At 36.6% G+C, this 16,144-nt stretch overlaps 1 protein-coding gene across 3 annotated transcripts in view; it reads left to right on the plus strand.

The window, feature by feature from the left end:
* Positions 1 to 16,144, plus strand: part of LOC120427373 (neurotrophin 1) — a 51,986-nt gene that overhangs the window by 12,405 nt on the left and 23,437 nt on the right. For 2 of the 3 annotated variants that reach the window (XM_052710450.1, XM_039592233.2), the window contains exon 2: positions 6,063 to 6,718. In XM_052710450.1, the coding sequence (XP_052566410.1) occupies positions 6,185 to 6,718 (534 nt within the window). In that variant the 5' untranslated portion in view covers positions 6,063 to 6,184. The remainder of the gene's footprint in view (positions 1 to 6,062; positions 6,719 to 16,144) is intronic. The other variant, XM_039592234.2, reaches the window with a different exon arrangement.

Here is a 16,144-nt window from a genome sequence, read left to right on the forward strand (position 1 = left end):
GAAACCAAAGCCGAAACATATTTATTTAGAAATTAATTAGAACTTTGTTGCGCTTGAAATAATTTCAGGAGCTCGTTTGATTTCAAGTAACCCAAAATTTCACCATATTGCAACAAATTTGTTACATTGTTGCAACACCATCAATTTCTCCTAAGAAAAATTAGCATCGCATAGGAAACGTTGCTGCAACACGTTCACAACTATCCGGCTATTGTTGCCAATCGCGTTATTGTCGTGCGCTTTTTTTGTCGCCAGAAGTGTTGCGAATATGTTATCACAGCGATTTTGGATTGTTTTGAATTTGTTGCAAATAAGGCTTGGCAACAATAAATGCTGCTTGGGGAGATTAAAACTCCCAACCGGTCGTCGACAGACATCAGTAGAAAGTTCTCCAAATCGATACGAGTTGCGCACGGGCATGCAAAACTTGAGGTGGCACTGTAAAAAAAACTACCAAATTTGGAAATTTATTTCAAAATCGAAAAATCAGTTCGATCGAATTGAAATCAAATACCAATTCACAAGATTACTAAATTTAGCTAAATAGTTTTTTTTTACATTTTTGGTTGTGCCCACAGCGAGAGGCCAGCCTCAAACTTGTGTTTTGTTTACGCTTTAATCGGGCGCGCAAAACCGCGAAGAGAACATGTGTTCGAAATTGATCAGCGTGTGCAGTACAGATGGAGAAAAACAGTGAAATTCTCGGCAAAAGGCAGTAAAGGGGGAAATTCCAGAGTGCGAAGCCAATCCCGACGCTAAATCGCACATTAGCCGACGATTATGATTGGGTGATGGGGGAAGAAGAGGCTTATGTTAAACATTGTACGGTAATCGATTTGTGCATGAATGAACAGCAGTGGTAGCAGCAGCAGTAGCAACTCCGTTTTGATAATGATCGTGATTGGGGAAAATCGACTATTAATGATCGAATAGGTTTCTGGTGGATAGTCTGTAAACGATTATTCCATGTGTGAAACAGTTTGATAGAAAGGTGGAAAATTCAAATTTAATTCTCACTTTCCTGTCTTCCTATCATTAGAAACTCAACAAACTAGCAGATTTTACTGAAACAATCAAATAACTAGATAAATAGAAGCAGAAAAAAGGATCACGATTTGTTAAACCATAAAACGTAACTTTTTTCCAAGGCCACTTTTTTTCTAATAAAATTATTTTAAGAGAAATGTTGAGATCGTAACCCGTCTAGAAGCAGGGTTGGGCTTAGTGGGTTAAAATTTATTTGGTTGAATATAAAAATAAGCATGATAGGTATTGCACAGACCTCTCATTTTATTGAAATTATAAGATGTTAAGATATTTTGAACTTTTAAATGATCCCCTAAAACATCGCTCAAATAGTTGTTTGAAATCTTGCAAAAGATTAGAGGTGCACGGCTTGTCTAAAGGTTATTTTTATAAAACTTGAATGAACCTCGGTAATTCTTTCTGGAGCTTGTTGTGGGGACTGTCCCGAGTCAGGGAAACTGTTTATCGAAAAATTCTATCGGTAAAAATTGATTTTATCTCATTTTGAAATTTTTATACAATATATTTAGGCAAAAATCATGAAAAAGTATTAAAAAAATAACTGAAATTGTGATGTTTTTTGTTGTCATTTCATCAAAACATCAGTTTCGAGTTCCCTAAACATGTCTTCAATATCCTACATCATGGAAAAATGTATATCTTGGTCGTCAGTTTCGATAATAGCTGCAAAAAAGGGTTTTCCTAGTTTTTTTCTCAGATTCATCTGGAAACATCAACTTTATTCGTATTTATTAAAACTGTTTACGTCGTTTTGTAGCAAATTTTCAGTATTCTTTACCCAAAATAGTTTATACATAATTTTTGTTATGTCATTAGGGTGGTTCCGGTCGCGTCAGGGTGGTTCAAAGATGTCAATTTTGAGATTGTTTTTTAATCATTATCAAACGCCGATTTAACTGAACTCATGCGTATTTTTCTTTTAAAGCCTAATTAGTCACTTTTCTTTCACAAACCGGATAACAATAATTTGATGAAACAGTGTCAAGTAATGGTTTAGAAATTTATTTTTTCAGAATCTAAAAAATTGGCCCACCCTGACGCGGTCGGAACCACCCTAATGACCTAACAAAATAATGTTATAAACTATTTTGGGCAGAGAATCCTGAAAATTTTAAGCCGATCCGAATACTTTAGAGTTTGGCCATGCCGTTTGCGTAGGAAATTGTTGTATTAGAACACCGTAAATACAACATTTTTATTCAACAATACACTTGAGTCGCTTAGCAAAATTTTGGAAGATGTTCAAAAAAATTTCAACATGTTTTTTTACAAATAAAAAAATTTAAATAGTAGTAGGACAAAAAGGGAATAAATATCACAGAATTTTAAAATTTGCAACATTTTCTCTACACTAAAATTGTTATAACTTTTCAGAGATTTGATGTAGTAGCATGTTTATTCTGCAAATTTATTTTGGATGTTATTTGCTACAAATCTTCGTAAACAGTTTTGACAAACACGAATAAAGTTGATGTTTCCAGATGAATCTGAGAAAAAAACTAGGAAAAAAATTATTTTACAGCTGTTATCGAAACTGACGACCAAGATAAACATTTTTCCATGATGTAGGATATTGAAGACATGTTTAGGGAACTCAAAACTGATGTTTTGATGAAATGACAACAAAAAAACATCAAAATTTCAGCCATTTTTTAATACTTTTTCATGATTTTTTCTTAAATATATTGTATAAAAACTTCAAAATGAGATAAAATCAATTTTCACCGATAGAATTTTTCGATAAACAGTTTCCCTGACTCGGGACAGTCCCCCCAACAAGCTCCAGAAAGAATTACCGAGGTTCATTCAAGTTTTATAAAAATAACCTTTAGACAAGCCGTGGGTGGGCAAAACCGCTCATTTTATTTCGCTCATTAAAAAGAGCTGCTCTTTTGAACGCTCTTACGCTCTTTTTAAAAATTTTGATAGAAAGGTTTTTTTTTAAGAATCGTGTGATTTTATAAGTTATTTCACATTGGAATTTAACATATTATGTGATAACAAAAATTAAAACTGAAAACGAGAAGATGACATTGAAAACCATAAATCTTGGTGGTCTCTATTTTAAGATTTCTACTCGAACCTAAACATTCGAGTAATTGAATGGCATCCAAACTTAAATCTTAGATTTTGGAAAAATTTCTTTTAATTTTAAAATTGCGTTTTTTCTGCAAGGATTGAACTAATGCTGATATTTGATTTGGAGATAACATTCTGTGAACTCTATTTTACATTCTTATTTAATTGATAAAGTCCATAAGCGCTAAAGTTTAATCCGACAAAATGATTTTTTTTTAAATCTTTAAATTATTCAGTAAATTTTTGGTTTTAAATAACAAATTATGCAATCTGAAACGCTCAAATTTGTATTCCGGTAATACTTTAATGTACAATCAGTTGTAAAGTAAAACGTTTTTTTATGTAGTTTAAAAAATCATTTACTTTTGGGATTATTTTTATAAGCATTGAAATATTTGAAATTGCATTTTCAATTCGCAAAAACAAATTAAATACTATTTTTTTCATACCATCTTGAACCGGTTCATTCAAAAGACCGAAGTTAAAAAAGAACCGCGATTCCAAAAAAAGTGTCCACGTGGTTTATGGACGAAACAAGCTCAAAAATATTTTTTTGACAGCCATTATATTTTTTAAATGATCTTAAAATCTTGAAAGAAGTATAAATCAGTTTAGAAAATTTTAATTAATTAAATAGCTTGACACTTTCAATAACAACTCCTCAGTCGTCACGAAAACATTCGAACAATGATTCGAACAAAAAGTTCTCAGAACCGGCCCAAAATTAATCTGAAAACTTCTCAGCCAAACAATTCATACTGTGTTTGGGTGGATCAAAAATTGCAATTTTCATCGATTTTCACAAAAACAACATTTTTCAAAAATCATATTCCATGCCATTTTAACCGATTTCAGCTTTTTTGGACTGAAATGAACGCTAGGTAGTTAGATTTTTGAGGAACAATATCATTTTCAAATTAAAACAACCTCTTTAAATTTTTTACTTGATTTTTCAAACTTGAAACTATTTGTTTCTTTTGACAACAATAATAAGGTCGATTTAAAAAAAAACATGTAAAAGTATTGCATGCAAAGTATGGCTTCTGATTTATCTCGCAACGGAATAGTTTTGAATACCGAGATTTTACAAATTTATCGAGAATTTCTGAAGATTTAGAAAAAGATTTCACATTTTTGCACCAAACATTGGAAAAGTATCTGTAAACAATTATTGAATTGATTAGTATCAATTCTTTTGTTGGATGGTTTCTTAAATTTAAAGGCCTGAAATTTCTACTTAAAGTAAATTTGGTTAAATATCATATTATTAAAAAAAAACGCCAGATCATAATTGTGCGATAGAAATGAAATATTATTTTTTCTGGAATGAAACAAAACTGACTTTTACAATAAACAGAGATTAATTCTAATATAAAAAATGTTCACAATTTTGAACAGCAACATTTATGTAATAAAATGATATGAGAAAATTGATTTGTTAGTTATCATTCAGAAAACTTGCACAAACTCAATGGTGGAAAAATCTTAAACAGTTTTAAGTTCGATTATGGAATTTTGTTACCTGCTAAAAAAAAATAATAAAAAAAGCATGGGCAAGTTTCAATATTCATTTCAACTAATTTATTACAAAAAATGTTTCAGAAACTTTCATAAAAAGTACATTTTAAAATTTTAAACATTTTATGTGGTTCTACGTACTAAACAAAAAATGTTATCATTATAGTTTTTCACTTTTGATATAATGGCCTCATACTTTGGTTGAAAATTTTCGTCGCTATCACAGGGGATTTTTGTTTAAATATTGAAGTAGGGCCATCTATTTGAAATGAAGTACGTACCTTAAACCAGACGTGCATCTGCTCTAATAGCTCTTTTCAACGGCACTAAGCTTGTTCTAGATGGCAAGTTCCAGTAAAGTCAAGCAACAATTTGCATTTATTTAAATAAAAGTTTTAACTAAAAACTATATTATTAGTAACAGAAAATGATTTTTTCAACCCAATTTCGGTGCACCGATTCCGCTTGATTTGCTCCATTAAATTACGCAACGCTCAAATCGTGCTCCACTTCCTGACACACATCATCTTCGGACCATTCACGCAAACGCAGGAAACCTTCGGTAATTTCCTTTCACCCAAATAAGTTCCTTTGCTGCTCGCCGGCGGCGCCACCGCGGCTTTGCCACCAACTCGTCGAAAAAGGTCTTAGGTCATCGCGAATACCGTGCTGTAGCCGCTGTAGCACATTCCAAACCCGACACTACCGAAGTGCCAACTGATGCAATTACCGAAAATTGACTTGGGCAAAGTTTCTCTTTCCTCAAATGCATGCCAAATATGGCGGTTTGCTGCTGCCCCCTGAATGCAAGCTGGTAAACATCAAACGTTTTGAATAAACTACCCAAATTGGCGGGAATGGTTGAAACTTAATAATTGCCTGCGATTTTTAGAGTAATTTTAGCTAAGCGTGTACAACTGCGAAATGTCACATTTCACTACACGCTGATTAGATGTTGACCGACTTCGTTAAATATCTAAAACAAATTTCTCCCATAAAAAAGTGAGCAATCATCCCAGAAAAAGACCCCCAGCCAATTCCACCCAATTATAAACAAAGGAAGTGACACATGCCCTCCCGCTGCCTCAAAAGTGACACATTTTCCCACTCAAGCGCCCCAAAACAAGACACTCAACTCAAAACAACTTGACGACGACGCGACGCTTCACGCGCCGCCGCAACCGAGAGCGAAAGTGATCGTAATCAACGCGACGCGCTCGCGACACACACACTCACCATAAAATATGAAGATTTTACGGTTGTCGTTTTGGTGCTTTGGCTTAACCGAAAACGTGATCTCTCTCTCTCGCGCGCGTCGAAAGGTTAATTTCACGTGAATGGAGAAGATTGAATTCAAAGTGGCCGGAAGAAAGTGACGAGACGACGTTTTTTTTTGCTTCCTTTGTTTTGTAAACTAGCAGTGAGTTCCTGATCAGCGTGTTGAAAGAAGAAACCAATTTGTGGTAGTTCCAGTTGAGAGTGTAGGACATTTTTTGACAGATTACACGGTAAAGCGAGTTTAAGGAAGAAACAGTTTAAAATGCGGCTTTGGGTGGTTTGGGGCGTTTTCGCCCTGGCCATCGTGGTGACGGGTGCCACCGAGTCGGACCTGCCCGATTTCGACTTTGACCAGAAGGAAGAGGCCACCGGAGGAACCGGTGACGGAGACGCGGATGACTACTATTATGTGAGCGATGACGTCGACGATCAGCAGATGCAACCGTCGCACAAGATCCCAAACTACAACCGGTCCAGCAGCTTGGAGGACACCAACAGCGCCTCCAAGGGACCGGGCGGTTCGTCCTTCCTGATGGAGGACGACGACACCAGCTTCGACATGATGGACGAGGTGGACTTTGTGGAGGACGCCGAAGCGGCCAGCAACTTTGAGCGGAAGCAGGCGGCGATGCGCCGGATTATGCTGCGAGCGTTCGCCAACCGGGACATGCAGAGAAAGTTCGGCGAGGTGTTGCCCCTGCTGAAGGTGATGTCCCGGGCCCAGAAGGCGACGCTGGCGGCGCTCATCTCGGCGCAGGTCAATTCGAAGGAGGGCCACACGATGTCGCTGGAGCAGGTGAGTCGAAGCGGGGAGAGGTGGTGATTGATGGTGCAAATTTGGGTGGGAACATGATTTATGGGAGATTTGAAGAGGATTATAAATCGCTTGATAGTGGGATTCGATGAAAAGAAAATGAGATGAAAAGGGTAAAAAAGGAATTAGTTAGTGCTTTGTTTGGTAATTTGAATAAAAATAAGGGAAAGTGGCTGTTTGAGTGTTAACAAATATGGGTGAAAACTGTAAAGCCTTGGTCAAACTACAATGTTTTATGATGTAGATTCAATTTCAAGTGTGCTATGAAATCTGGTATAAGGGGGGATAAGGAGGAATTAATTAGACCCGTTTTAGGGTTGTTAAAAAAATTAACGTTTTTTGTCGAATGTCGCAAAAATCGATTTGTTTTATACAATCACTAGATTTCAACTATCCGGTTTGAAAACGAAAGGTGATTTAGGCCGTTGCAAATATTTTCAAGGATTATGTTTTCCTCCCTTCCACATCCTTCAAAGTTGATCCGAAAAATCAAAGGGCAAAAACAATTTTTTAAAAAATATTATAAAATGCATTTTTCTGCATAATTCATCAAATTGAGCACGTTTGAACCGGATTAAAAATATTTTGAAATTTTATGAAATTTCGATGTACAAAACAAAAAAAATCGCTGAAAAAAAGTTTCCTCAATTATTTTTTTTTTGGAAAAAGATGGCAAAACAACTGAACTTGTTTAAATTTTAAAATGCATTTTATAATATCAGGGACATAAACTTCAAAAAATATCTGCAGCGGCCTTATTGAACTTTCAAGTAAAAAAAGGTTACGATTTTTTAAAATTTTGAACGTCAAAATTACAAAATGCATTTTCACAACTTTTCATCGCCGATATAAGATTCTAAATTTCTTTAACTTAGCTAAAAAACAAAAATAGGCCAACGAACAAAACGTTTTTTGTGATTCGATTATCCGAAGTAAAAATGTGCCAAGGCCTTCGGATAATCGAGTCTAGACTGTTCTCGTGATTGTTTTCAAAAACCATTTTTAGATTTAAAATTAAATTTACAATCAAAAAGTACAAGTTCACAACCTTCTGGGGTCTTTATTTTTTTTAAAGTCATCTTTTTAAATAAAAAAAAAATACAATTTCCAGATTCAAAAACTTTAATTTTCATGAAAATATTTTAAAATAATTCTCCCATTGCAAATCGTAAATTTTTTTTATAAATAATTTTGAAGACAGTACTTTACAATTTGTAACAAAAATCTCGGTGCAAAAAGTTTTGGTTGATGTGCACTTTTCCCGATTTTTGATTCGACGTATATTATGCAATTTTAATTTCCGTTTTTGTTTTTGTTTAAGGGGACTAAAATCTTTTGCGCTATAGTTTAGGATGGCGCAAAATCTGGTACCGGAGAAAAAAATAAAAGTGGATTTTGGAAAAAAATAATCTGAAATATTGTTTAACAAAATTCTAAAAAATATTTCCAGATGCAAAAATAAATTTGCAATCAAAATTACCGTTATAATGTTTTAGAGCAATTCCAGCTCAAATCAGGAATTTTTCTGGTACTTTTGTACCCGACCCTCTCCGATTTCAATGAAAGTTTTTAGACATGTTATCCTAGGCCTATATAAGCCATTTTTGTGTATATGGAGCCAATAGTACTCCAAAATAACATTTGAGAAGGGCGTAAGGTATTTAAATATTTTTGTATTTTGCAATTTAAAAATTACTGTGTCTCGAAGCCATTGCGTCGTATCAAAAAGTGGTCCAAGACAAACTTGTAGGAAATTGGATGGGCTTTCTGAAAAAAATACACTGAAACAAAAATACACGCCACTTCTATGAGATTTTTTGATTTTTAAGTCTAAAACTTAAATTTAAAGGTGTTGTCACGATTTTTTTTCGTTCAAAATTTTTGAGGAAATAGCCTAAGATGTTACCAAAAGACTGACAAAAAATGCGGGATGGTATGTCTCTCCTAAAAAAATAAAAAAAATCATTTACTAAAACTGTTTTTTTGAAAAGTGGTCTAAACGTCAAAATTAAAAAAAAAACCCATAGTGGGAATCGGTTCCCCAGACAATTTTACATAAAAGTCTCCATATTGACCATTGTCCTATGTCCAATCCTTGGGAAGATACAGCGGTTTTAAAAATAAAAATGATGAAAAAATGGGTTTTATGGTGGTTTTTGGCAATTTCTATATGACAGACTTGGTTTTTCAGTCTCGTTAATATTTTTACCGGAAAGCTCGCCCAATTTCCCATAAGTTTGCCTTTGAAATCGGAGAGGGTCGGGTACAAAAGTACCAGAAAAATTCCTGATTTTAGCTGGAATTGCTCTTTAATATTGTTTTCAAGTTATATGAACTTTTGTTAGTATATTCCAATTAAAAAATATTTCATATTTATCTAGAGTCAAGATATCCAGTTTTTCATTTGAAAAGGCCCTGTAAATATAGGATTTCCATTGCTCTTACGATAGTAATAAAAGCTCAAGATATGGTTTGTTGAAGTTAAAATTTTGTGAATAATTATTTTTTCTCAGTAATATCTAAAAAATAAACTTTCAATATCTCGGAAACTATTTATTAAAATTTTCAACTCTTTTCTTTAGAAATCCTTTCTATTTGTTATAGTTTAGTCCAACATTTTACAATGTCAAAAAATAAGTGTTCACGTCTATTTGCATGACCAGCCCGCAAAACTATATACAGTATGTAAAAAAAGTATTTACACCCCTTGGGCACTATGTACATATTGTGATGAAACATCTAAACAATTTAATGTTGACAGAAACCTAGTACTACGTTTTGTTCAGAAACTCATGCCAGACATTTTGCTACAAAAAGCTCATGAAAAGATGATTTCTATAAAAAGTTATATAACAAATACTATTACGAAAATAAAAAAGGTGCAAAAAAAGTTTGTACACCTTTCGAAAAATTTACATAAATAATGTTATTTGTTGACAAATCACCATAAATCCAGTCTCCCAACTCCAAATAGGCATCTTTGACTGATTAAAAAAATAATTTGGATTGAATATAAAGTTTACTAACTACTTAGTATACAAGTTTATATAACTCTGGAAATTCTATATAAAACTTATCTTAACTTAATATTGAAATCTTCTAATTCAACTAAATGTCAATATATTACCATAGAATTGCTAAATAAACATTTTGGAGTGAGTATAACACCGTTTTGGGGGTATTTGTATCGATCGACAACGTAATTCCGGGTTGTTACGAAATTCCAACGAAAAATCTATTCTAGCGATACAAAGACCCCCAAAACGGTGTTATACCCACTCCCAAATGTTTATTTTGCAATTCTATGGTAATATATTGACATTTAGTTGAATTAGAAGATTTCAAAATTAAGTTAAGATAAGTTTTCTATAGAATTTCCAGAGTTATATAAACTTTTATACTAAGTAGTTAGTAAACTTTGTATTCAATCCAAATTCTTTTTTTAATCAGTCAAGGATGCCTATTTGGAGTTGGGAGACTGGATTTATGGTGATTTGTCAACAAATAACATTATTTATGTAAATTTTTCGAAAGGTGTACAAACTTTTTTTGCACCTTTTTTATTTTCGTAATAGTATTTGTTATATAACTTTTTATAGAAATCATCTTTTCATGAGCTTTTTGAAGCAAAATGTTTGGCATGAGTTTCTGAACAAAACGTAGTCCTAGGTTCCTGTCAAACTTTAAATTTTTTACATGTTTCATCACAAAATGTGCATAGTCCCCAAGGGGTGTAAATACTTTTTTTACATACGGGTCATTCCATCTGAAGCGGAACAGCATTTGAAAATTACCCTCTCCGATCCAGCTCAAATTTGCCAGAGCTGTTGATACTATCAAAACATGCAAGAATCCCGAATTTCATCCAAATCGGACCACCCCCTCCATTTTTGTACCTCCTCAAAAAATCGACTTTTTGGCGATTTTTGACCAAACCTTCAAGTTTCAAACGACGATAACTCAGGAACTACAAATCTTAGAGGGTCGGTCTTAGACTCAATTTTGAAGGAAATTTCACGTAGAATCCATTTCCGTGATCAAAATGTTGATTAATATATTTTGTCTACCTGTATTGCGCAATTGAAAACTTTAAACGGCCGTATCTCAAAACACCCCAACTTATTTTTTTTATTTGACCTCACCATCGTGTTCCCCGGCCAATTTTACATAAGAATCACTTATCGACAAAAAGGAATATGTTTCGTTCCAGAGATATCGAATTTTAAAGTTTTGTGTTTTCGAGATTACCTACATCAGCTTCATTCGCCGCATCTGCTAGAAGCACACAGGCGGGCTGATCAATAACTGCTACCTGGTCATTTATTGAAATAATATTTCATCATAAATAATCTTTATCAAATTGGGCAAAAATTTACTGTATAACACTGTAGGAAACTGGAGTTGAATCACGAATGTTTATCTGCTCAAAAAAATGAATGAAGTGAATTTCTGTGCTAACCCACAGGACAGAGCAATAACGACACACAGTAAAGGGCAGAATTGGATTCCGACGGAGCGAGCAGGAAAATGCAATTAATCTTGTTAGTAACACTGAACAATAAGTACACGATACATTACTGAGTAAAAAATATGAACAAAAATTAATAAAATTTGTTGATACGTTGTACTCTAGTGAAGGACGATCACAAGGAGTAGGAAAAGGATTTCGGGAAAGTATAAAACTGAAAAATGTAAGAAAATCACAAAGTTTGATCTGCTGCAAAGCGGCTAATTCCCCAAATTTAGTTGCGATGATTTCGACACCGTCCGAACAACAGTATTTTTTTTTTCCTTACATCATTCTTGGATTCTTTTAATCAAATGGAACTGGCTCACAATATTAAAATTGATTTAATATGATCAATCTTTTAAACCATAAATAGGATTTGCCAAATTATGGTAAAGTGTCAATAATGAACTATAATAATAATAATAATAAAGCAGGTTCTGGGGTTTTTGCTGAATGGCACAATTTTGCTACCGCTCATGATGAAGGCCCTAGTCATGGCCTCGGAGGTACTCTAAAACGGTTAGCAACACGTAAAATAACCCAATAAATATTCCTTTCACAAAAATAGATTGATAGGTAGGGGAACAGCATCTAATTCCAGCGTTCCTCTTATGTTGCCATATCAGCGCTTTGGCATTCAATTACAGCTGATTAAAAGCGTTTTCAACTGAAATCGAGTGATAAATAGCTCAATAAGAAGTGAACAAGCAAGTTTCTATCAAAAGTTTTGCAAAATTTGTTGTTTAAATAGTGAAAATGAGCAAATTGGACGAAACTAGGAGCGAGGACTTAACCTGCCAAACATACCAGAATTTCCCCTATTAGCCATTTGAATAAATATTTGCGTAAAATTATGAAAATATAAATTAAATTAATCATCTCCTAGAACACCAGGTAGCAGTTATTGATCAGCCCGCCTGTGTGCTTCTAGCAGATGCGGCGAATGAAGCTGATCTCGAAAACACAAAACTTTAAAATTCGATATCTCTGGAACGAAACATATTCCTTTTTGTCGATAAGTGATTCTTATGTAAAATTGGCCGGGGAACACGATGGTGAGGTCAAATTAAAAATATAAGTTGGGGTGTTTTGAGATACGGCCGTTTAAAGTTTTCAATTGCGCAATACAGGTAGAAAAAATAAATCAATCAAAAATTTGACCACAGAAATGGATTCTACGTCCGATTTCCTTCAAAATTGAGCCCAAGACCGACCCTCTAAGATTTGTGGTTCCTGAGTTATCGTCGTTTGAAACTTGAAGGTTTGGTCAAAAATCGCCAAAAAGTCGATTTTTTGGGGAGGTACAAAAATTGAGGGGGTGGTCCGATTTTGATGAAATTCGGGATTCTTGCATGTTTTGATAGTATTAACAGCTCTGCCAAATTTGAGCAGGATCGGAGAGGGTAATTTTCAAATTTGCACTTTTTCGTGCACAGTTGAGATGGAATGACCCATACTGTAGAGGCTTGTTTAGGAACCCCAAGAAGAACTGAAAAATAGTTGTGCTTGTTTTATTTTAAACAAATTTATTTTTTTCTATTCAACCGTTTGACACCCTAATGTACCAATCGCATGAAACAGTCAATTCAGATTAAAAAAAACTTACTACACCATTTGAATCCGAATTATTTTTATTTTACAGAATCAACTGCTCCTCTAAATTCATATTTTTTTTAAGTCACAGCAAATGTTTGACTGCAACCAATGAGAGGAATATTGTGGTGCCTGGCTTTGAGACGATACCCGATTACGAGTTACAATTTTTAGTGAAAAGCCTTATTTTGGCTCAAAGATATGTTAATTTTTGGAATTATTTATTGTTATTTAATTCGTATCTGTTACGACAGAATTCTCCGATGCCACGGAAGATTCCAAACTTTGAGAACCCCTCGTAGACGATGGGTTTGGACACGTTCTATTTCTCTCTAATGATATGGTTCAATTGTGTAGCTCCCATGTCAGGAGTGATAGAAGTAAACAAACAAATACCGCGCTGTGCTCGTGACCGGTAAGGAACGATTGTTTGTTAATCAAAATGTTAAAAACAGTATATTTTGATTGGTAATCGTAAGTTATTACTGCTAATGCCACAAGTAATTTTAAAACTAATCCCAACATGAAATTATAGCGTTGTCGTCGACTAGTGCGTTAGGGAACTCGCAGGGTCGATAGCTATCCGCAGGATACGCAAATTTCTTACGCCAGGCCAAATAAGGGAAATTGGTTGCCTGGAGAAAATTGAACTGGGAGAAACCACTTATCACATATTTTCACCTGAACCACGGTGTCTTTTTGCTCAAAAGACGGAATCTTCTCCCACCTCCCGCAACATTCTAAAAGATAAGTGATGTGATGATGACAAATGTACTAACAAGTACATCCGTCGAGGAGACACACTATCCGGCTGGCGAAGAAGAAATTTACTCGACTAGGAGTTGTTTACATCGCGCGACGATGTGGCCCTGTGAATGCGGACCCGAAAAGTTCAAAGAATCGAAATCTACTCACACATGCTACCGTTCGACTGCGCCAACTTGTACTAGCAGTTCGACCAAGCAAATCACGGACCAAGCGAGGTCTACTTCATCACGGGCCGCTGCCCGAACGGCAAGGCTAGCTCAACTGAAGGTAGAGAAACTCGCCGTGCAGGAGTCCTTGGCGAAGATACGGCTGGAGCTGAGTGTCATTCAGCAAGCCGCGCAGGTGAAGAAGGAACAAGACTATCGGGAATATCAAGACGCACACCAGAAGTTGCAACTCCAGATAGAGTCTTGTGATGAGAAGTACCGATTAATGGAAGAATCAATTATCGCTGGCAGCTGTACCGAACGCAGAAGTATGACGTCACATCTTGGGAGTAGAGGAAAGGAAGATGATTGTCGGGTGGGACTGTGCGAGATCGAGTGTTCTACGAAGGAGCCAACTGAGGAATTCTCGAATGTGAGCCAGTGGAACAATACCAGGCCGATATCTGGTTCAGGCGCCGGGGTTGACGGCAAGACGCAACCATCCAGCAAAGGCGACCCAGATGATGCGTCAGGAAGTTTTCGAGCTGGTGCAGGGGAAGAATCAACGTTAGCAGAAGGAGAACATCGAGCACATCCAGAAACCGACAGCATACCTACAATTCCTACTTCCACGAAAGAGTCAATTCTTGAAGTACAGCATTCCACGGATCTTATTGACCTTTCTATGGGGACACTGGAATGTCACATCGAGATCTCGCAGAAGGACCGCGACGTCGGTGCTACAATGCCGGGAGCGACAGCAAACGATCGGGACAGTTTACCTGACCCGCGGACGCGGCTGGTCGCCAGCACGTGTAAAGATGTTTCAGATGAGCATCACGCTCGGGAACGACCACACCCAGCTGAAAGAAGCTCACGCTGGTTGGGGACGGTCGAATCGAAAACACAGGTTGGAATCCTGGGCCAACGATGGGAACAAGAAACGAACAGTATCCGTTGGCGAAACCAAACTTTACGGGAGCCACGGAAGCCGGCGTCTCGAAAGGAGGTGCCTGGAACAGAATCCAGGTCGCAGAAGGAAAAACAGTTTGATTACAGTCAGCTAATCACGAAGGCGGTGTTTGACCTTTTCGACGACTCGAACCAATGCATATTGTTTGACAGCACGTTTATCACCATCGATTGGTGGATTGAACAGTCAGGTGCGGCAAACATAGGAAGCTGGTTTTCGAGTTTGAAGAAGAAGACGCACATGGAGCTGAACCGTCGATCAGAGACGACGGTGCGTTTTTCGGCGCGACAGCAGGTGATGCATGGAGTAATGGCGGGGAAGTTCGATCAACCTGACAAGTTGATCGATATTGGAATGACGCAACAGAATCTCGATGATCTTCGGGATACTGCCAAGCGGGAAAGTCATCAGCGTAACTCGGCTGTTGTTAATATGGGTGAGGAAGCGTTGATACATACGAGGCGTACAGAAACGGTGCTTGATTGCAGTCAGCCTGACATCCTGACTGTTTCTGTCATTAGTGCACCTAAGGAGCGACGTAACTGTTCAACGTTTGTGTCACCGGCGGGGATGCTAATAGCAACCGGAAATGATGGAACCCTCCGCAGTACGCTCATGATTGAGATGGTGCTGAGGACGGTTACGGAAGCGGAAGAGGCGGTGACAGAAAATGCGCGGTCATCTAACCGTTTAGTTCGTGAAGGACAAGGTCGTCACCTGGTATGGATAGATGCTGGCCACAGGACGTTGTCTACGTTGGTGGTCAAGGAAGCTGAGCAACGGGTTCCGCCAGAGCCGCCAGATCGAATTGCCTTACGGGTCGGGGATCCACGGCATTTCGTAGCAGCATCTAGTTTGGGAAAGATCGGACGGGTCTGGAAGAGTTTCAACGTGATCAAGATTTGTAACGGCTCCACAATGGTGATTCATGCGGTTGAAGGAAAATTAGGGATAATCAACGGCGCAATGTCCAGGTCACTGTTCTACCAATTTGGACGTAGCGCGTGGGCCCATCACAGGGTGAGTTGGAACAGATGGCGAGAGCATATTATGAAGAATCTTCGTAATCATCGGCTGCCGTGGAAAACTGGTGGTAAAACATTATCAGACTCGTCTGATTTGTTGTACGGGTCGGGGAAATGTTACGACAGAATTCTCCGATGCCACGGAAGATTCCAAACTTTGAGAACCCCTCGTAGACGATGGGTTTGGACACGTTCTATTTCTCTCTAATGATATGGTTCAATTGTGTAGCTCCCATGTCAGGAGTGATAGAAGTAAACAAACAAATACCGCGCTGTGCTCGTGACCGGTAAGGAACGATTGTTTGTTAATCAAAATGTTAAAAACAGTATATTTTGATTGGTAATCGTAAGTTATTACTGCTAATGCCACAAGTAATTTTAAAACTAATCCCA

Source organism: Culex pipiens, chromosome 3 (genome assembly GCF_016801865.2).
Source record: "Culex pipiens pallens isolate TS chromosome 3, TS_CPP_V2, whole genome shotgun sequence".
Lineage (NCBI taxonomy): Eukaryota > Metazoa > Arthropoda > Insecta > Diptera > Culicidae > Culex > Culex pipiens.